This window comes from Pavona decussata, unplaced genomic scaffold (assembly GCF_977016875.1).
Source record: "Pavona decussata unplaced genomic scaffold, jaPavDecu1.1 SCAFFOLD_258, whole genome shotgun sequence".
In the NCBI taxonomy this organism is placed as follows: domain Eukaryota; kingdom Metazoa; phylum Cnidaria; class Anthozoa; order Scleractinia; family Agariciidae; genus Pavona; species Pavona decussata.
Window position 1 is genome coordinate 757501 of NW_028145661.1, and position 22901 is coordinate 780401.

Consider the following 22901-nt stretch of genomic DNA (forward strand, 5'->3'; position numbering starts at 1 on the left):
TCATCAGCCTAAGAGAGGTCGAAAAAGGAACACCTAGGGTTAAGCGAGGGCCCAGACAAAACGAGAGTAGTCCAGATATGTCTCTTCCCAAACAGATAAACAAACGCAAACGTTAAAATATAAGCCGTCCTAACCGACCTAACGATGATCTCTTAACTAAACAAACCGGGTGGTGAACTGAACAAAAACTTCTGTGTGGAACCAAAAAGCTGTTAAGGGTTGAACGATCCCGAAACACAAAGAAAAGATCGCTTAGAGACAAACAGCCCCGGAGCCGCGCGGACAGAAATCGTAAATACGAAAGCAAAAAGAGGGTCAGCCCTTGACTAATACAGCCTAAGGTGAAACACTAAGAAAGCTAAAATTTCAAACGAAATTCTTTCCAAAAACGTAGGCGGGGTCTGAATACCTGAGGGTCTAGGACCAAACGCACAAAATCCTATAAAACAGCGGGGTCCCGGAACCACAAAACCGTACCCTAAGGAAACGGGTTCCGAACGTCTAACAATAAACACAAAACTGTGTTTCTGAGGCCAAAGGATGGTCCCGTACGGTAAACAACAAACCCTGAGACTGGCCCCCGGAGCTAATAACGGTCCCCGGACCGTAATAACAAACCGCTTACAAAGCTGGCTCCCGGAGCAAAAAATACAGTCCCGGACCGTAAAGACTAAACTCCTTTAAAGCCGGCTCCCGGAGCCAAAACGGTCCCGGACCGTTAATAACAAACTCCTTTCAAATCTGGCTCCCGGAGCCAAAAACGGTCCCGGACCGTTAATAACAAACTCCTTTCAAAACTGGCTCCCGGAGCTAAAGACGGTCCCGGACCGTTAATAAGAAACTCCTTTCAAAAACTGGCTCCCGGAGCCAAAACGGTCCCGGACCGTTAATAACAAACTCCCTTAAAAACAGGCTCCCGGAGCTAAAAACGGTCCCGGACCGTTAATAAGAAACTCCTTTCAAAACTGGCTCCCGGAGCCAAAGCGGTCCCGGACCGTTAATAACAAACTCCTTTCAAAACTGGCTCCCGGAGCTAAAAAACGGTCCCGGACCGTTAATAAGAAACTCCTTTCAAATCTGGCTCCCGGAGCCAAAACGGTCCCGGACCGTTAATAACAATCTTCTTACAAAACTGGCTCCCGGAGCCAAAAACGGTCCCGGACCGTTAATAACAAACTTCTTTGAAATCTGGCTCCCGGACCGTTAGTAACAATCTTCTTACAAAACTGGCTCCCGGAGCCAAAACGGTCCCGGACCGTTAATAACAAACTACTTTGAAATCTGGCTCCCGGACCGTTAGTAACAATCTTCTTACAAAACTGGCTCCCAGAGCCAAAACGGTCCCGGACCGTTAATAACAATCTCCTTCCAAATCTGGCTCCCGGAGCCAAAACGGTCCCGGACCGTTAATAACAATCCTCTTACAAAACTGGCTCCCGGAGCCAAAACGGTCCCGGACCGTTAATAGCAAACTTCTTTGAAATCTGGCTCCCGGAGCCAAAACGGTCCCGGACCGTTAATAACAAACTCCTTTAAAATCTGGCTCCCGGACCGTAATCAATAAAGATACATTACAACCTGGCTCGCGGAGCCAAAAACCTAAGATATGCAACGGATTAAAAGCGGTTTCCGAAACGAGAGATAAAGTATGGGCTCCCGGAGCCCGCAAAACAAAACAGGCACAAACCGAAAACATAACTTAACAATACCAGAATAAAGGTCTACTCCTAAAGGTAAAACCTACGAACATAAAAAGGCCCTAAGAACTTGTAGAGATAACACCAGAGAAAACACAAGAAACAAGGGAACGAACGGTGACAAACAAGCATACCCAAGGGACACGTGCCACGTAAAAACCACCCAGATAACGAAACCGGCGAAAACAGGTAAGAATACCAAACTAACCGAAACGCCAAAGAAAAAACTATGATAAGACGGCCTACGACAGAAGACTAGCATACGAAAACAAGCCGAAACACGTACCACAAAGCGGAAGAGACAGAAAAAATACCTGATTAGGTTCCACCACGGGTTCTGCTGCCGGTCTTGGCGCAGGTTCCGCCGGAGGTTCTGGAGGCGGTTCTGGTGCTGGTGGCAACGCAGGTAAATCGCCCGCCGGCTCCGCCATGAAGAAAGAAACCACAGTTCAAGCGAAGAAAAGAAAAAAAACGGGCTGGTGTTGGTTGACCGACTAGAAAAAACGAAACTCGGCCGTTCGTTTCGGCGGACGGCGCTGTGACAGAGTAAAATCAAAGCCACATGGCCTAGCTTATTAATAAGTAAAGCCCGAAATGCACTAATGCCATCCCTAGGGCCACGGAGCAATTTGAAAGGTCGTTTCATGATGCGCTAATTAATTATTCAGTGAGAATAGTCTACACTTGAATGATCTGTTTTGTTATGCGAAAAACCCAGGAAAAGACATCAATTTTCGTTCTAAAGAACATTCCTATTCATGACCGAATCATGCTAATAAATTAATAACGTTATCAATTAGCTCTGAAAGTTAAACGATAAAAAAAACCAAAACCAAACAAAAACAAGCTCGAAATTGATATTCGGCGCCGCTGTAGTCTGCATACGTAATCTGTTTTTGTTATGCGAAGGAACCAGGAAAAAATTCTTACGCTAAGCACAATCCAATTCACGACCAAATTATGTCTAAAATAGGTTGTCTTTGTGGCTTTTTTGAGTTAATTGTGAAACTGAAGTTTTTACGTCTTTACAAAAAGCAAAACAAAACAAAGCTAGTTTGTCTGTTGGTCTCTATTGAGATGATTTTATTGTCTAAACTTAAGACTTCTTTACAATACATATTCCGGCATCAAAACACGACTTCCTGCCTGCCAAACAAACATTTAGGACATAACGCTTTATCATAAAAGGAGGTCTAAAAATATTGTTAATTAATGACATGCTTCAGTAAGTCAACCAATCAGCTGATTTTCCGCATTATCGCTCTAAACTGTATTAATTTTGCACCATTGTTTATTTCCCAAATCGTCGTTTAAACAGTAATTTCTGTGGGTATAAGCTCATCTTAAAATGGCAACAATACCTGGTGGATGGAGTGAGGTAAAAATAGCCACAGAGGAGATCCAAAAGATTTGTGATGAGGTTTGTTAGCATCCTTTCTTTAGCATTGAATCGCGTGACTCCTTTGTCCCTCCAAACGCTTGAGGCTGCAACACCGCTCCCCTCGGTAAAAACTAAACTGTTCTGCCGTCTGACAAAGTAAAAATTCTTCAGTCTCTGAATGTAAAACGCTGGAAGCTTTTCGTCTCAATAGCTATGAAGCTTGAATCAAAATTCCCGGTTTGTGACCGTGTTTTGCCGTTTGATTTACAAATTCAGTGCACCCAGCTTCATTAAGCGGCCAAGGCCACCGAAATTCTAATATCTGGGATGATTTTATGATTTGTGTTTTGTGTAGAAACGTTATAGCGGTACACCAAAGTTGATCACTGCATTCTTTAGGAAATGAATTTATATGCACGGGTGGTCCAATTGATATTAGGAACTTAAGACCAATTTTATAGAAATCATGTTTGAAGCTGAACTTGTTTGTTCCATAGGTGAAGATCCAAGCAGACGAAATGGCCGGGCAAACTTTCCCTCAGTTCGTAGCCATATGCTATAGACAACAAGTTGTTGCCGGAATGAATTACCGCATTAAGGTTGGTCCAGTATTATCCCACACTAAGAGTATACTGTTACAAAACTGTCGATATCTCGCTGTTAGATGGAAGAACTTCCGGCTTTGAGTACGATTCCTATTCTAGACACAAGAGAAACAAGCTACTTATTTCACCACCAAAATCACAGACGCTCTTAAATCTTGCCTGTCGTGGACTCTTACAAATCTTGTTCGCATCAGTTCTTGGGTTAGACTGGATGGTTCAGTTCTAATCCCGAGCTTTCACAGATGTTTTAGGGCATCGCTGTGTGACAAATGTTAGAGGGAACTGAATAGTAATCAACTTCATTGAATTATTTCAACTTGTTAGTTGCAAAGGACTGACCCACGGGTAGCAATTGCTGATATAGGTGGGCCAGTCATCGTCAACCGGAAATTCAAACTTAAAATCGCCGGGGAGAAGGAATGCTTATAAATTTAACCGCGACATTACTTTGTACTTACACTTACTTAACTTTTTAACTCTTGAAAATTCTGATTTACTGTTGTAGGTTTATGTTGGAAACTTGCCAGGCTCGCCAATCTACTGGAAGTTAAGCGTGTCTCAGGATTTGCCAGCTAACGGAGGAACCCTTATAGTCACTGGTATCGAGCCCTTGCTAATGGATTTGTAAACTGTGAGAGCTCCAAGCCAAGTCAAGCAGTTTTTGCCGCTTATTTATCTAGTTTAGTTAAATAATGACAAAATGTGTGTAGTTGGTTACCATCAGCTTTTAGCTAGGCATTTTTGGAGTCTTTTAAACGATAAGATTTCATGCATTTCATACAAATAAAATAGTCAGTACGTCAATGTTGGTCGCGACTCTTGATATTTGCTTGTGTTTTATATCGTTTCCATGCAGCGATGGCTAGTTTTTCCGCATACTGCAGCATTGTTTACGTTTCGGAAACAGTGTCAAACTAATGATATGGTCGATGGCTGGGCTCCTGTATACACTGATTACTTACCAAGTGGCTTATTCGAACTCCTACACCTATCCTATATTACTCTCTTTAAATCGTTGCTCTTACTCTCACTTACAATCAAGACGTTTAGAGATTTTCATGGCAGAACACTCTTTAAGTACTTTTTTTTTATACTTCCAAAGCTCCCAATTTCGAACCCGCATGCAAAATCCGATACCGGTAAGACCACAGGCAACCCAAGCTCAAGCTGTGAGCGATGATCATCTGGTAGATAGCGATCACGGCGAAAATATAAGAGTTTGTATGGGAATATTTACGATTGGGTTTAGGAAGTAGAAATACTGTAAAGTTCTTTTAAAAAAATGACATACCTTTCGACGCCACGTGACGCAGGCAAGACAACGGCTTGAGTATGCGCAACCTGGTTAGTCTGTAAAAATTTACTTCCGCCGGCATCCTACATCCGTCCCGTCTAAATTCTTAAAGTCCCTATTGTTTTTCTCAGTGTATTTTGCCCAATTCCCATTATGTCAAAAATTTTGGTTTTCTTCCAGTCTCCTCCCATTTTTTCCTCTCGGCTGCTACCTCCCTGCCTCCCTCATAAACAGAACCCAGCTTAAGAGAGAAAATGAAAAATCCTATTTACTGTTATATACGCTACGTCATATACACTAGTTAACCATTAACCGTTAATTTAAACTTTTAAGGGCCGTTAGTTTTTCTTATTGTATCTCTGGCCCTGAAGAAGACTAGTTGTACTAATTGAAATATTGGCCCAAATAAATAAGCCCTTTGCCGTAGTGTCAGATCAGTTTCGTAAATTATATACATGTATGTTCCAGTTTATAGCTAAATTGTTCTATTGCACTGAGCTGCTACACTGATAATTTTTAAAGTTGTGAATTTTGCATGCAGATAGTTTAAATAGAATGACTGTTGTGTAATTGTTGTGTAATAAAGAAAAAAAATGAAGTGTATTCCATTCTATATCTATAGTAACGCAATGCAGTCCAGTTTGGGGATCATTTCCGGTACGGGAATTATTTCCGGTCCAATTTGGGGATCATTTCCCGTCCGGGGATCATTTGCGGACCTGTACAGATCACTGCAATGGAGTGTGAAAGAGCATTACCCGGGGGGGGGGGGGTACTCCCTTATATGGGCTATATAGGTATGTGCGGCGCCAAAGGGTATGGTTTTTCGGCTGTTTTGGTCATAAATAGGGTATCGCTTTTAGCCATTTTGCCGCCATTTTGGTAATAAATAGGGTATAGATTTTTGCACTCTAGTCCTGGGCTCGATTTTTTTTAGAAGAAGCTACTTCAGGTCATAAATAGGGTAGGGAAAATCGCAGATTTTAGTCATAAATATGGTAAGGGTTTTGGGAAGCGTGTCGCACACCCCTACCCAATTTTTTTTGGAGTACCCCCCGGGGAGCATTACAACGATGAGGTCCAAATGCTAAACCTATATTGTAAAAGCTACGGTTTGTTTTTTTTTTCTTCCGTTTTTCGGCAGTAAACCTGTTCAATGGCACAAAAGTGCACAAAACGAATAACACTATAACAGTCGTGTGCAATAAAAAAAAATTCTGGAATGTAAAGCGACGGAACGCGGTGCCGCTGTAGTCTACATACGTAATAGGAAGCAGGAAAAAAATCTTTTGTTTCTCATGAGTTTATCTTGCCAAATACCGGGTCTATCTATATATATTATTTTACAGATTACAGATTAAACTTTCTAAAAGCCCTTTCCAATATTATTTACCCTCTTCGCTCTTTATGTTATGTTGGTTTTGTTTTCCTCGTTCTTTCGTCGCTTGCTGTCGCGACTTCGTCGCTTAACTGAAGAAGTCGACTTGTGGTAAGTCTTATAACAGATAAAATAACTGGAGGTGTAAAATACGTTTTTGTGTCAGCTCCTCAAAATCAAAGCCAAACCAGCCTTGTTTGTCTATTGACCGGATATTATAGTCTAACTAACGGATTTCATTAAAGGGTGACTTCCTTTTTGCGTTATTGAGTTAGCAGGTTAACTGCAAAACACGAAAGAAAAAAACACTAAAACAAAAACAAGCCGTAAGACGTATCATAATGCCGTAGCATTTACAGCTCGTCGTGATGTTGTAATGTTGTTTCACACTCAATTGCAGTGTCGTTCTATTTGTACTGTTTTCGTTTTGGGAGAAACCAGGAAAAATATATTCTTGCGGTAAATTATATTCCAAGTTATGAATAAAACAGGCTTTAATTTTTCTTTTAAGATCGATGCGCCTTGACAACAGATAAAATATCTGTGAAAGAAGCATTTACGTCAGTTCCTCAAAAAACAATTAAAACCAACCTTGTTTGTCTATAGTGTAGTCTAGCTTAGTGTAAACTGACGGATTTCATCAAAGCACGACTTCCTGCGTGCCAAACAAACATTTTGGAAAATAGCACTTCAGAGCGGAAGACAGTCTAAAATCGTCATAGTAAATTGTGATATGCTTAATTGTGTATGGCATGACCATCTCCTTAGAAACCCCGGCCGATTACTTCACAGTCGGCGGAGGATTTCGACAAAGCGAAAAAACGCGCCTTTTCGTTCTCGGTATATAAACAGAAGACACAATTTGTCTCACACATGAAGAGGACCTGAGCTACAGGGGACTCATCGAAGCTACAGGTCATCTGCAATATAGGTTCATTTGACAAACATCCTGCATACTATTAGGATTTGATTGTAGCCGTGTAGAATTTAGAGTAATTCTGGATCGCAATGAGTACTTTTTCCCAGCCTGTTTTTATTCAGGTATCAACGCGCCACTTCTGCATGATCACCTTAATCGGAAATTGATATTCGGCGCCGCTTAAGTCTACACTTAAATGATCTGTTTAGTTGTGCGAAAACCCAGGAAAAACGTCAATTTTCGTTCTAAAGAACATTCCAATTCATGACCGAATCATGCTAATATAGGTTATCAGTTAGGTAAATGATGGGCCTTGAAAGCTAAACGAAACAAGCTGGAAATATTTTGCTACCACGAAGAAAAAAAAAGGTAGCGAGCCCAATTTTAGACACGTCTGCCCTCAGGGCATCCCGCGTAAATAGGTTGTCCTTGAGGCCTGTTCTAAAATTAACTGCGAAATAAGTGTTTACGTCTTTACAAAAAGCAAAGTAAAACAAAGCTAGTTTGACAATTGGTCGACTACTGAGAAGATTTTATTGTCTAATCTTAAGACTTCTTTGTAATATTTATCAAAACGCGTCTTCCTACGTGCCAAACAAACATTTACGAAATAACACTTCACAACAGGAGGTCTAAAAATATCGTTAATTAATGACATACTTCAGTAAGTCATCCACAATAGCTTATGAACATTTCCTTAATGTTTTCAACCAATCAGCTGATTTTCCGCCTTATCGATTAAAAAAGGATAAATTTTGCGCCGTTGTTCACTTTCCCATCTCTTCATTTAAACAGTAATTTCTGTGGGTATAAACTCATCTCAAAATGGGAGCAGTACTTACTTGTATGGGTGGATGGAGTAAGGTAGAAGTAGCCACAGAGGAGATCCAAAAGATTTGTGATCAGGTTTGTTTGATTTAGCCTTAGCATTCTTTCTTTAGCATTGCATCGGGTGACTCTCAGGTAAATTAAGGCATGGGCCCCCAATAAATCGCTCAAAAAGTGAAGGGGGGTGGTCTATCTCAGAACACTTTGGCATTAGAAGGTTGAAACTTTGCCAGATACATAAATCGACAAGTTGTGTCAATTTAGTGTTTTTTAATTATGTAAATGTTGTCACGTGACTTTGCACGGCCACAATTTACTTAAAATGATGAAAGCAAAAATGGCAACACTTTTCGTTGTGAGATATTTAACCTGATTGGTACGAGACAACTTGCAATAATAGCATCTACAAAACTGTGCTTGGCCCCTTTTGAATTTTTAAATAATTTTTAAAATACACGGATTTTTCGATTAGTACCCAGTCCCCCAAGACAATTACCCCCCTCCGTTAGGCCTTTGCTTAGAAAAATCTTAAGAAGGCCAAGCACAGAAGTGATATAATAAACGCCCTTAACATTATTAAAATGATAAATAAATTATGGACGCAAGAAAAAGTGTTGCCATTTTAAGATAAAGCTTTTTTCTGCCGATGGAAGTCACGTGACCTAATTTGCATAATTTAAAAGTACCAAATTACCGCAAATCAATAGTGTATGTATCTGTCAAAGTTTCATCTGCCCACATTAAAAGTGTTTAGAGATAGACAGCCCCCACACTTTTTGTGAGAACAATTTTGGGCCCATGCCTTAATTCACGCGAGCTCCCTTGTCTCTCAGTGAAAATTGTCCTTCCAAACATTTGGGCTGCAACACCTCTCTCCTCGGTAAAAATTAAACTGTTCTGCTGTCTGACAAAGTAAAAATTCTTCAGTCTCTGAACGTAAAACGCCGGAAGCTTTTCGTCTCAATAACTATGTAGCTTGAATCAAAATTTCCCGTTTTTGACCGTGTTTTGCCGTCTCTGATTTACAAATTCAGTACACCCAGCTTAGGCCACCGAAATTCTAATATCCGGGATGATTTTATGATTTGTGTTTTGTGTAGAAACGTTATAGTGTTACACCAAACTTGATCACATTCTTTAAAAATGAATTTAATTATACGGGCACGGGTGGTCCAACTGAGTGTTAGAAACTAAAGACCAATTTTATAGAAATCATGTTTGAACCTGTACTTGTTTTTTAATTTGTTTCATAGGTAAAGATGCAAGCAGACAAAATGGCCGAGCAAACTTTCCCTCAGTTCGTAGCCATATGCTATAGACAACAAGTTGTAGCCGGAATGAATTATCGCATCAAGGTTGGTCCAGTAATACCCCACAGTAACGGTATACAGACCTATACAAAGCTAAAGATATCTCGCTGTTAGATGGAAGAATTTCCGGCTTTGAGTACAATTTCTATTCTAGACACCAGAGCAACAAGCTACTTATTTCACCACCTCTATCCTGCCTGTCGTGGACTCTTTTAAATCTTGTTTGCATCAGTTCTTGGGTTATACTGGATGGCTCAGTTCTAGTCCCGAACTTTCACAGATATTTTTTTACATAGCTGTGTGAACTGAATAGTTATCAACTTCATTGAATTATATCAAATTGTTGGTTGCAATGGACTGATCCACGGGTAGCAGTTGCTGATATAGGTGGGACACTCATTTATCAACTGGAAATTGAAACGTCAAATTGCCGGGGAGAAGGAATGCTTATAAATCTAACGACAGTACTTTTATACTTTTTAAAATTTTTAACTCTTGAAAATTCTGATTTACTGCAGGTTTATGTTGGAAGCTTGCCAGGCTCTCCAATGTACTGGAAGTTAAGCGTGTCTCAGGCTTTGCCAGCTAACGGAGGAACCCTTACAGTCACTAGTATCGAGCCGCCGCCCTTGGTAATGGATTTGTAAACTGTGAGAGCTCCAAGCCAAGTCAAGCAGTTTTTCCCGCTTATTTATCTAGTTTAGTTAAATAATAACATAATATGTGTAGTTGGTTATGTTCAGCTTTTAGCTAGGCATTATTGGAGTTTTTAAACGATATTATTATACAATGCTGATGCTATTTCAATTTTGATTGGCTAAAAGCACCCCGCTAATTCCAGATGGCGCTGTGTCATCGCGTCACATCTAAAGACACTGGCGTTTATGCATGTAGGTATGACGCGTTTTTGCAGACAATGGTTTTCGTCACCTGACAAGCTAGCCGGCGGTTTGAGCAAGATTGTCATGGCGGAGTCCGCTCCAAGATTCGCGTCAGTCTCAGAAGCGGATTTAGGACGCCTTGTTGACGACAAGGACGCAAAGAGCTACCAAGACAGCTCTTAGAGTTTTACAGCAGTATTTGAAGGAGAAGAAAGTTCCCGAACCGCAAACCAAAGATGGCATCAGTAACGTTCTCAAACTATTTTATGCCGAAGCTAGAAAAGTCGATGGAACTTCTTATTCCAAAAACACTCTCAACAGCCTGAGATTTGGACTGGGCAGACACTTCAAGGCGACTCTTGGCTTCGATATAATAAACGATCCAGCATTTGCCGAGGCAAACAAAGTTTTTGGCGCCAAGTGCGTTGAACTAAAACGACAAGGGCTCGCCAAAGTCGAACACACGCCACCGATCTGCGAAGAAGATCTTAAAAAGCTGTACGAAAGCGATGTTTTTAACCAAAACAGCCCGGAAACGCTTCAAAACAAAGTTTTTTTCGAGCCGTTATGTTGTACTTTTGTCGCCGAGGAAGGCAAAATCTTCGTGAACTCAAAAAAGCTGATTTTTCATTCAGCACGGATGGCAAAGGTGCAAAATATGTGTGCAAAACAACAGATGAACTCACAAAGAACCGACGAGAAAATGATGAAGGATTTGAAGGAGGCGTGATGTTCGAGAAACCAGGACCACACTGTCCTGTGGCTTCATTTGAACGGTACATACAGCACCTGAATCCCTCAAACGAATTTTTGTTTCAGCGGCCGAAGAAAAACGCCGGCATATCTGATCAAGTGTGGTACGATAACATGGTTGTCGGAGAGCGTTTGCTCGGTGAAAAAATGAAAAGGATCTCTGGAGAAGCCAAACTTTCAAAGTGTTACACCAATCACTCGATCAGGGCAACGGCGGTTACAATCCTGGACAAGTCCGGGTTCGAAGCAAGGCATATCATGGCGGTGAGCGGGCACAGAAATGAATCCAGCATTCGGAGCTATAGCAGGACTGACATTTCAACCAAGAGAAAAATGTCGGAAACCCTGACGACAGAGTGCGAGGTGAGAGGTGAGGAAGTGGCTATTAATCCGCACCAGTTATCTCCCGTTATTAGCCTTTCTCAAGAGGAATTTATTGTACAGAACTCTCATTCAGAGATAACGAAAAATTTTAATTTCTTCAACTGTAATGTCAACATTCATTAAACGCAAATCGGGAACATTTTTCATAAGACCGTACAACTTAACTTTAGAATTTTGTTCAAAAGTTTCAGTTCGATTCAGTTTTTCCTGAAACGTTTTCAGATGTTTTAAGCTTAAATCCTTTCTGTAAACCTTTTGAATTCCGCTTTACACGTTATTCACGGCTGTCATTAATAAAGATGTTTACACTGAAACGTGTCATTGCGTGGCTTACTTTGTTGTTGTTCTGTGAAATGTCTCAACGCTCGTACATTTATAATTGTATAATAAAACAATTATTGGATTCGGTTTTCGCATGATAGCGAAATTATCAAGGCCTCGGTTTGTGTTATCCGCCTCAGCCTTCGGCTTCGGCAGATAACACAAACCTCGGCCTTGATAATTCTCGCTATCATGCTCAACCTCATCCAATAATTGCTTAATATTTCACGCAGTTCATAAAAATAAAATAGTCCGTACGTTATAATGTTGATTGCGACTCTTGATATTTGCTTGTGTTTTATATCCTTTCCATGCAGCGATGGCTAGATTTTCCGCATACTGCAGCATTGTTTAAGTTTCGGAAACAGTGTCAAACTAATGATATGGTTGATAGCCTCCGTAATGGGCTCCTGTATACACTGATTACTTACAAGTGGTTTAACCGAGCTCCTACACTTATCCTATATTACTCTCTTTAAATCGTTGCTCTTACTCTCACTTACAATCAAGACGTTTATAGATTTTCATGGCAGAACACTCCTTCGGTACTTTTTTTTTATACTTCCAAAGCTCCCAATTTCGAACCCACATGCACAATCCGATACCGGAAAGACCACAGGCAACCCAACCTGAAGCTGCGAGCAATGATCATCTGGTGGATAGCGATCACGGCGAAAAGATAAGAGTTTGTATGGGAATATTTACGATCGGGTTTAGGAAGTAGAAATACTTTAAAGTCCTTAATAAAAATGACATACCTTGTTTCTACGATGTATTGCTTATTGTCTCTTTTGTTGATTCGAGGCCATTATAGCGAGTTATCGCTTCCTACGTTTTTCCACTCGTAAGGGAATTAAGACTTGGCAAGTCAATTCTCTTATGAGAAGAACACCTAGGAAGCAATGACTCTCTAAAATGGCCTCAAATCAGCAAAAGAGCGAAATTAACTTGGCCAACGAAGCAAATGAAGCAGGAATACTACAATATATCAAGTTTTCAAGTTGACAGTTTCTTACACTTCCAGATGACTAGTATCTTACCCACCTGACAATTTTATGTACTATTTTAGTTTTTATTGAAGCCAAAACCATTCTTATGCAGTTCACGTAAGATTTCATTCTGGAATCTCTAATTTATAATTCTAGAAGTAAGTTTTGATTGAAACATCGCTTGTTTTAATGATTCGCAAAGCAGTAAATCTGAGAAATGCCCCTAAAGAATAATTAATCCGTTGTGTGCGAGAAAACGATTTGTTATTTTATACTTGGAAGTTTTGGTCGATGTCGATGCCATACCTATTTTCTATATTTCGTACACCTGCAAACAATGTCAGTATCTTTGCATCTCTGCGAACTAAATTGCGTCGAAAACTAAACATGATTCTTGCCTACTAATTTCACGTGTTTAGCTGAGTACAACAACATTTTTTTAAACATCAGAGGATTAAAATACTCGCGTTTTACACAGAACGAAAAATCTTGCCAAACTACGTTTTCGACGCCACGTGACGCAGGCAAGACAACAGCTTGAGCGTGCGTAACTTGGCCAGTCTGTGAAAATTTACTTCCGCCGGTGCCCTACGGCCGTCCCGTCTAAATTCTTTAAGTCCCTATTGTTCTTCTCAGTGTATTTTGCCCACTTCCCATTATGTCAAAAATTTTGGTTTTCTTCCAGTCTCCTCCCATTCTTTCCTCTCAGCTGCTACCTCCCTGCCTCCCTCATAAACAGAACCTAGTGAGAGCTGACAGAAGAGAATCAATGGCGAGGTAGCAGTGATAACCTGTAACAAGCGCAGCTTCACCTCACATCAACAGATAAAATGAAAATAAAAAGGCATCCACAACAATAACTGACCTTATTTTATTTTATTTTTTACAACAAAAGGTGTTGCAATACAATCATTTCCTTAAAAGAGGATAATTTGTCTTAGAACTTTGTACAACACTTCTCAAAAATAAAACAAAGTGACAAGCAAGTTACTTTAGTGGCATGCGAGAGTATTTCAAGGGTGGCAAAAATGATAAATTTAAGACCTTGCAAGACAGTGAGACACATTATTTCTGAGACCAATAATTTCTTAGCCAGAACAACAACAAAAAAATCCTCCCAGAAGGATTCACAAAACAGTACAAAACACTACACCACTGCAAAAGCCACATTTTATTACAAGTGTACAGTATTTTTTGAAGACCATTTTCCACGCCTACTTCAGTAATGACATTGTACGTCTGCCAACAGACAAATACTCGACCTCTCACGATTTTTATAACATCGATGCTTTTACAAGTGAAAATGATTTGGTGGTGGTGGTATTTGTGAATCGCTCTGGAAATTTATTTCTGCCATTTGTGTCATACCAGTCTCACACAACTGACAAAAATGCCACGTCTGGCACAACAACGCATGTAACTAAAATGTTAAATCAGTACATAAAATCTCAGCACTGTATAGAAGGACCATGATCTCCCAACAATATTTTACAAGGTTCAACATGTAGATTGTCATTCTAGATCACAATGACACATTCACAAGTCTGCTCGCACACCAAACCCAGGGCCTTTTGGTGGCTCGGTCAGTGATGTTAAGCCCCCAGCGGGTTCACAGGAAAAGCGATCACTCCTGCAAAGGAAAATGTAACCACAACAAATTCAGACATGAAGTGGTTATCATGAACATTGTAAAGGGTGGAAGGGTGCCTCTGACAGGCCACAAAAATTTGGTTGTACGAACAGTGTTTGGGTTTTCAGATAAGAAAACAGCTGTGTGAGATGATCTGTGCAGTGTATTGGGGTGTTTGTAAAGTGGGTTCAATTGTGTTTCTTTAAGAAACTAACTTGTGCATCATGGTCCATCACCCACAAACACATAGCTACATGTAGCTAAAACAAGAAACGTGTAAGTGCCTTTGCACAGTTACTGATCTAGTTCAAGGAGCAAATTGGAACAATTCAATTAAGGTTTTTGTGTTGTGTAAATCATTGTTAAAACTTGAATGTAAGAACTGGTGGTTGAGTGAGTGAATGTGTGAGTGGGAGGACAGTGGAACAGGTGAGTGGATGATTGACAGATACAGTATATAACAGAGATGCGTAATGTGCAGCAATCAATAGGAGTGGAATGTTCAAGTAATCACTTTAAAAATGCAGTCATTTCAAACAAAAAATTTCAGCTTACCAGGGCCCTGCTTTAGGAGTTTTTCCAGCTATGAGGTCATCAATAATTTCTTCAACATCCTTAGCAGAGAGGTCCTCCTATAAAGTCAACAGATATTACATTTACAATGTAAAAGGCAGGAGTTTTGATACTGCTCCTCAATATCAGATTTTAATAATAATAATAAAAAGAACTTTATTATTGCTCGGGTTTGCCAAAGCTACTTCAACATTTGTGCTATATAATTTGCTAACCTTTTCTTCAATTATGTATGGCTAGCTTTGGGGCATTGTCACATAAACAAAAAGCATCTACTGTATCATGCATGTATAATACGTATGGGCCAATCCATCTTGAAAAATATAATTATGGAGAACATTAGCAGCACTGCAAATGACCTTTGGTGGAGAAGCTAGGTTGATGTAAAGCTAGCTAAAAGTAGAACCACGGCAGATGAAACCAACAGATGGAAAAGGCATTTACTCTTGATCAAGTGTTGATTGCCTTTAATGCTACAAAGACACTACAAGTTGACAAAACTAAAAGTTCTGTTTCTACTTTCACCAAAAAGTCGCTCAAGTAAAAACACACAAAGTTTAACGACGGTGCCCGCTAATACAGAGGTACTGTATTTTCGCAAAGTTTATGTCTATGTGGGAAACCGCAGATCTTAGCAAGGCCTAGTGGAATCCAAAGAGAAAATTGGGGATAACCACGCATTTTTTAGAGATAATTAAGCAACAATTATTCCAAAAAGAGGTAAAATACAAAACAACGTATGCCATTTTTTTCCACAATTGAAGCTCAATTATTGCTGTAACATGCATTGTTACCCCTTTTCTACTTTTTGGATTCCAGTAACCCTTGTCAAAATCTGCTTTTCCGGCATACAGTCAACTCTAGCATTGCGGAAACCTCACTATTACAGACACCCCAATAATACGGACAGCAGCTAAATCCCTAGCAAAAATAAATTACAGACGTTTGACTGAAATTAATTCCCACTATTACGGACTCTCGCTATATTTAGGATACTAACGCGCAGTACCGAGGGTGTCCGCAATAAAGGGAGTCAACTGTACTTATAAACAGTGCAAAAATATCTGTTTCAACAGGCACTGCCTGTAAGAAATATGACTTTCTCGGACCATACACAGAAGGTATTCGCAGTAGCAAAAGTCATGTACTCACTGTGTCGTTTCATAGATGTAGGTTAAACTACACTCTAAGTCACCCTTGAAACACTACCCCATGCCCCTCCCTTCCACTTTCAACAAGTAATAAAACATTTTTAGATATTTAAAGAACTTACATAATAGTTGTCATTAATCTGCATCATAGGAGCATTAACACAGGCACCTAGGCACTCCACAGAACTCAGAGTAAACATGCCATCTTTAGTAGTTCCGCCCATCTTAATTCCTACAAACAAGATAAATTTATTTTTAAAATTCATACTGTAAAGTCAATAGCGGTCCTAGTATTGTACACTGTAAGTAATCAGAACACAACATTAACATTGTGTATAATTGAATCACAGTATACCTTCTGCATTTCAAGTATAACTATGTGACATAATGTGTTCTGTACCATACGAATAAAGCTGTACAGAAGTATTTGCAAATGTTCTGCATCAATATTAATAGCCCATAATATAAAAAAAACAAATTCTCCTATCTTGTCCTTACACTTTTGTTTTAAAATTACTGGGGAGAAGTTGTAAACATATCAAGAAAATTCACCTGGGGTGATCATGTCCTTTATTTTCATGACCTCAGGGGTTGAATTAAAGAGCCCTAGTCAGCCACACGTTTGTTTTTGTTTATATGCGAGAGTTTGGCTATTATATTTCATTCAGAGCATGTTGAAATGAACGAAATCACTGTGAAACTACTAGAGATAATCGTAAAACATACTTTCAGGAACACAAATTACAGTAAAGAATTAAGATTTCGCTTCACCATGCAGTAACAATAATTTTGATGGCATCGAAAATGGCGGAAGCTGACTAGGGTCCTTTAAGCATTGATAATACAAGGAGAAATGTGATGTTGATCACTGTTAGAACTTAAAGTGCCCCTGGGACGAAAATTTCATTTTCCATCTTTTTGCATTTTCGTTTAGAATATGACCTTCTTACTCATGTTACCAAATTTCAATCCTTTACGGCGATTGGAAGTACTTTTTTTTGGCCTTTTATTCGAGATTTCACGGCCGCCATTACTTGGCCTTGTTTTCCCGATGTTAACAAGGCCGCTTGCTGCAAATTACAGGAAGTGACGTCATTGGCTCAACATGAAAAATTCCACATGGCTAATTTTCATATGAATTCTACTTCATAAACTGTATTCTGCTGTTATTTAGTTCGCAACAGCAAAATACAGTTTATGAAGTAGAATCCATATGAAAATTAGCCATGTGGAATTTTTCGTGTTGAGCCAATGACGTCACTTCCTGTAATTAGCAGCAAGCGGCCTTGTTAACTTCCGGAACAAGGCCAAGTAATGGCGGCCGTGAAACCTCGAATAAATGGCTAAAAAAAAATACTTCCAATCGCCATAAAGGATTGAAATTTAGTAACATGAGTAAGAAGGTCATATTCTACACGAAAATGCAAAAAGATGGAAAATGAGAATTTTCGTCCCAGGGGCACTTTAAAGGGTTAAAAAGCATGAATGGTTTAAAAGGGTTAGCCAGACCTCCCGCCAAAGTTTGTCCATTCCTTGACAGAGTACAACAAAAAAGTATGGACAAGTATCTACAATGCTCAAGACAAGTGCATTGCTACAAATAAAGCTGGGAGCAATAATGTTAAGAATGAAAATGTACATGTACATGACAGCAGGTCAGTTTTAAAAGAACTGGCAATATCTGCCATTCATTTTGCAAAGCGATTTCTATACCTAATTTCTTTGAAATGATATCCACCACCATATCTGAATCTCTCAGTTGACAGGGTGTTGTCGTGCACACTTGAATATGATATTTTCCAACTGGCTCTCTGTAAAAAAACACATTATAGTGAAAGTATACATGTGAAGATTGTGCCTTAACAATGCACATGTATTTATTTCAACTAGGTGACAAAAATTTTGACAGGGGAATTGAACACACTTAACACAAAATTAGTAAATGAAAAGCTTGGTAGAAAAAAGTATAGCTGTATAAGTTACAATACGCCCATGCTAATTTTAAATTTAAATCCAAATTTTTCCAATTCAGCTCCACTGTTATGGCCACACTGGTTATTACCTAAGAAACATACCAGTCTGTATACTAAATTTCAATAATTCTAAGAAACCTGTTTTAGTAAGTGGTTAATGACTGGATAATTATTATGTCCCAGTCTATGATATGAATTTGTATGTTATTTTTTCTGTTCCTTGGATTAAGGTTAGATCTGGATGCATTGTACATAATAACACTGTATGTCATCTTATGATTTTACATTTGTAACTATTATCAACATTGTTAGGCACATTTAAAAAAGGTTAGGTTGAATCTGAGCGGTAACATCATCATCATTATCATTCACCTATCCAGTCAGTTACAATCTGAACAGAATAAAGATTACCAAACCTGTTGAACATGGTGTAGAATGTTGCTACCTCGTACACTCTCATTTTTGGCATCTCTAACATATCAGCAACATAATTCATGGCTGATATTGGCACCCAGCCTGGCAAAAAAATAAAATAAAATGATAATAATAATAATGAACTAAGAAAATGGACTCAAAGAGAAGATGATGAGAGACCCATAAAAAATGTTGTTAAGTCTTACAAAAATGTGATCCTCTTCTTCCACAAAGAGAAATAATTCAATTTATTTATAAAGGGAAGATGTATTACACAAGTACATGTAATTTCATCTAGCCCCTAAAAGAAAGAAGGGCAGATAAATCATAGATCTTTTGGAATCAAAAACTGACTTGCAGAGAAACTAAAAAAAATTCCTGGAATGTTTATTCTTCTGTAACCCATGAGAGGTGAAATCAGACCACAAGAAAAACCACCAACCACAAATATACATGTACATGTGATTACCAGCTTGTAGTTTTTTAATCTCATACAGTGTATCTGGTTGTTTTTCTTTCCCAACACAATAAACATTACAGAACTCTTTCAAGTGTTCATGGTTTTGTTACTTTCACTGTAAACAATTGTTGTTTTGGCTCAGATTTGCCAATTTGTTTTTCAAGTGGCCCTCAATTCCTTCAATTCTTACCAGAAGATCTTTTTACATCCCAAAAACAGGAACAAAGAACAAATAAAACATTGTAACAACATTTCCTTAAAGAATTTAAGACCACATGCAAAACATCTGTCAAATCAGTGAGGTACAACAACAAAAAGCAATCTTAAAAGACGTACAATAAGTTGGTCATACCATGAGCTATACATTATTATAACATGTTTTTTTACCATGTTGTCTTTGTGCTAGGTCTAGCAATGGTATAACAGCAGCTGCCTTATGTCCTGCAGGATAGTTATCCATGATAACTTTAGCTCTCTGAAACAAAAAGGAAGTATGTGATGTACAACACAATGAACAGGCCAAATGCCTACAAAATGCTACATCAAAGAACAATAAAACTATATATTAACAAAATTAAGGTTGATACCATGACAAGCACATAAAACTTATGCAATGCAATGTAATGCAATGCAAGAACATGTACATACATTTTGAGCATGAGAGAGCAGGCATATTAAAAGAAATAAGTAACAAATAATGTATACAGTAGAACCCAACTAACTCAGACATGGGTATTTCAACTCCTCACTTACTTGAACAAAATCGATTTCCCCTGGATTTGAACCCAATTTTTCAAACATTTGCTACATGCATCAGTTCACTCAAACAACCAGTTAACTTGAACTAATTTTACTTCCCAATAGCTCAAATTTATCCCAATAACTCAGGGGTTTCATTAAGTTTTGAAGTAGGGGGGCACCTATAGGAGAGTAACTGGGCAGAAAATCACACTTGAAGTGAATTTCTTTATGTTCAGTTTGAAAGTAGGCAGGTACTGACTCTTGTGTATCCTGGTACTGGTACCCGGGTCCCGCCTTCTAATGAGAACTCTGATAACTCAAACTAAAAAACTCAAATTTTACGCAGACGTCTAGCAACCAATGACTTTCTATATAAAATTGGGCTTAAGGCAAATGATAATAATTATTGCACTTTCTGTCAAGAAGGCCCAAAGTCATTAATGCATCTCTTCTGGACATGCCACGAAACATCTAACTTTTGGAAAAGAGTATCAGAATGGCTGCATAGTATAAAACTAATGCCCAAAACCTCCACCCTATAAACATTACAGCATTTGGTCGGAAGCCGGATACGTCAAATTAATTATTGCCCTCTTCTAGCTCGACGTCATATCTGGCTAGCCAAATCTAAAGAAACGTCCCCTAACTTTGACCATTATCTACGCTTTCTGAAATCAAGACTTGAGTTGGAAACAAAAAGCGGCGATATGGAAAAATGGGAACCTCTTGCAGAATATATATCTACTGATTGATAGCATCACTTCTTCTGAACCGGTTGCAGCTACATGTATCTTTCAATAACTTCATACTCTGTCGACCATCTCGTACATACGCTGTCATCAATGAGCTTCTCACAGCAATCTGCTCTTTATCTTCGCTCTCACATACTAGTAATGCTTTCCGTAATCAACCTAATGAAATTTTTTTTGTCTGAACTCTTCAGCTTGCACAATTTTTTGAGTAAGGTCTGTGTAAGTAACAAGTGTTGTTATCTGTGTTTCGTTTTCTTCCCTTTTGTACCATCTTATTGTTTTTTTCTTTTCATTGTAATTTGTTGTAAATACTATTAGTGTCAACATTGTAAGTAAAGTATTGTAAGCATAATCAACCAAGTAGTATCTAGTATTGTAATGACCTGTAATATTTTATTTTGTGTTCTGTAAGGCAATGAAATTATTAAAAAAAAAAAAATTCAAACTCTACTTCAAAAATGTTGTTTCGGTTAACAAAATACAGCTTTCTGGCATGTAGAAATTTTTTGTCTTTATTGAATAACATGGTTATAACAAAATGGAAACATGATCTTAGCCTTTGTTTTGTCCTTGATATCTTCTTAAAAATTTTAGCTAAAATTCCTGAACTAAACATTCTTATTAAAAGGCTCTAATAATAAAAACAAAACAACAACAACAACAACAACAACAACAACAAAAAAAAAAACCTTAGTACACCAAAGTGACCTGTGATTGTGAAAGAATGATCAAACCATAATATTTTCTTAATTATTAACAGAATACTTGAAATTCAACACCAACTTCAACCTCCACTAACTCAAACTACGTTTTTCTTCTCTTGGGAGTTTCAGTGAGCAGGGTTCTAAGTATTGAATGCCTCCATGAAGTCATCAACTAAAAATACTATAAGATAACCTACAGAACATCAATTTAAGTACTAACCTCAAGATTTTTCTGAGAAAATTCAAATGGAGTGTCTGCATTATTCTCTGGAGTATCTCGATGCTATAGAGGTAAATAAAAGAACTGTGTGAAGTGCACCTAATATATACATTTAATTTACATGTACATATTAACAGTACTGATTCAAGCAGAACTGGTCTCTGCCCTACTCATGTTTTATCTTCTCAGCATCCAACCAAACAAGGACAGTGTGGGTGCATTTGTTTTGATTAAGTTCAATTCCACACAAATATTAACCCCAGCATTAACCTTAATCCTGGCCTAATTTAATTTACACCTGACTTTGCTCCTTAAATTCTTCTTTGTAGTCTGAGCAAACAGAAAAATAGAGTTACCCTGATGCAAATATACATTACAAGTACACATGAATGCAAGCCTAGTGAGGCCTTATCAGGGCCTGTGTTATTATTTCAGTGGACTTTAAAGGGGAAGTATCACCAAAATTTGCTGTCATTTCAAAACCCCAAAATGTTTGACTGTCAGCAGAAACAACGAATAATTGTCAAGTTTGTCAAAAATTATCATCCCAGTGCAATAAAACTGTCGATTAGTGCCTCTGGCCAGAGACAGAGTAGGCCGGTTTGGATTGAAACTTGAAAAATATTAGGCTAATGTTTTTCAAGTTCTCGCATTTTTGTTTCCAAAATGCTCTAGAACAGACCACAAGTTGTTTCTTTCAAGAATTGAGTTGATTTCGTTCCTCTCGTCATTCTAGAATTATTTTGCAGCTGATTGAAGGTCTTATTTCATCATTTTTAACAAAAGATATCAAAAACCCCATGATACTTCCCCTTTAAGACACTGCAGTACCATATGGAAAGCAGCGGCACATACTGCAACTTCATTGAACCACCCTATGCCCCTAGGCTTGGACCAAAGGTTCAATGCATGGCATGGACCATTGGTCTTCAGAGTACCTGGGTAGTGGGTTTAGCTGATGGGTTCTTGAAACTGTGCTTGGCTTGTTTTTATCTTGAGCACCTTCCATAAACCCCTCTCCCCGCCCCTCGTACAGTATTTTTGGCGTAATATTTCTTCTTCAACAGTTATGTAACTCACAAAAAAGCCCCTGTTTTTCGAAAAAACAAGCTCATTTGACCATTTATATGATTTAACTTGTATATTTATATGCTAAATATTCAGTTTTCTGTTAATTTTCTTAAGACGACTTACCACAAATAGTTTATCCGACATCAGTGGAAGTGGACGATGAAAACATCTCGAATTCAAAATGGTCCCTGAATGTTGACCAGTCTGAAATGCATATTATGTTCCGTGAGGTTGGCGTTTGCCTCGGTAAATTCGAATAGCAGGGCTTTGGCAGTAACTACACTATGTTTTTATTTCCCTACCTTTACAACAGCGCGCAAAATTGACAAAGATTTTCTCAAGGCCCTCCAACTCGACAACATGGCGTCTCGACTCTATGATTTGAAGATAACTTTGGTCAGAGGTAATTTACAAAATAGTAATCACGTCATGTAATTCTATCTAACAGACCCGTCTCCTGTGGTGAAATAAG

At 38.6% G+C, this 22901-nt stretch overlaps 4 protein-coding genes across 5 annotated transcripts in view; 2 read left to right on the forward strand and 2 right to left on the reverse strand.

Moving 5' to 3' along the window:
• Positions 1-2342, reverse strand: part of LOC146456348 (uncharacterized) — a 3482-nt gene extending 1140 nt beyond the window's left edge. The window contains exons 1-2 of the mRNA XM_085093241.1: positions 2012-2342; positions 1-8 (exon numbers count right to left, since the gene is read on the reverse strand). The exon at positions 1-8 is cut by the window's left edge and continues 1140 nt beyond it. Of these exons, the coding sequence (XP_084949367.1) occupies positions 1-8; positions 2012-2128 (125 nt within the window). The 5' untranslated portion in view covers positions 2129-2342. The remainder of the gene's footprint in view (positions 9-2011) is intronic.
• A 617-nt stretch (positions 2343-2959) lies between these two features.
• Positions 2960-4487, forward strand: LOC146456349 (cystatin-A-like). The gene is made up of 3 exons (XM_085093205.1): positions 2960-3117; positions 3576-3677; positions 4189-4487. The coding sequence occupies exons 1-3, from the start codon at positions 3046-3048 to the stop codon at positions 4309-4311; spliced, it is 297 nt and encodes a 98-aa protein (XP_084949331.1). The 5' UTR covers positions 2960-3045; the 3' UTR covers positions 4312-4487.
• Positions 4488-8050: 3563 nt separating this feature from the next.
• Positions 8051-10849, forward strand: LOC146456350 (cystatin-A-like). 2 transcript variants are annotated; one of them, XM_085093228.1, is made up of 4 exons: positions 8051-8180; positions 9356-9457; positions 9931-10044; positions 10307-10849. In XM_085093228.1, the coding sequence occupies exons 1-4, from the start codon at positions 8100-8102 to the stop codon at positions 10310-10312; spliced, it is 303 nt and encodes a 100-aa protein (XP_084949354.1). In that variant the 5' UTR covers positions 8051-8099; the 3' UTR covers positions 10313-10849. The 2 variants fall into 2 exon arrangements, with proteins under 2 accessions (XP_084949354.1, XP_084949353.1); XM_085093227.1 differs by having other exon boundaries at positions 9931-10849.
• A 2743-nt stretch (positions 10850-13592) lies between these two features.
• On the reverse strand, positions 13593-22855 carry LOC146456351 (NADH dehydrogenase [ubiquinone] flavoprotein 2, mitochondrial-like). Its single transcript, XM_085093226.1, has 9 exons — positions 22732-22855; positions 22553-22633; positions 21359-21421; positions 19329-19416; positions 18484-18583; positions 17808-17905; positions 16217-16326; positions 14926-15002; positions 13593-14370 (listed from the first exon to the last, which is right to left on the reverse strand). Exons 1-9 carry the CDS (start codon positions 22789-22791, stop codon positions 14277-14279), a joined length of 771 nt encoding a protein of 256 aa, XP_084949352.1. The 5' UTR covers positions 22792-22855; the 3' UTR covers positions 13593-14276.
• Positions 22856-22901: the final 46 nt, after the last annotated feature.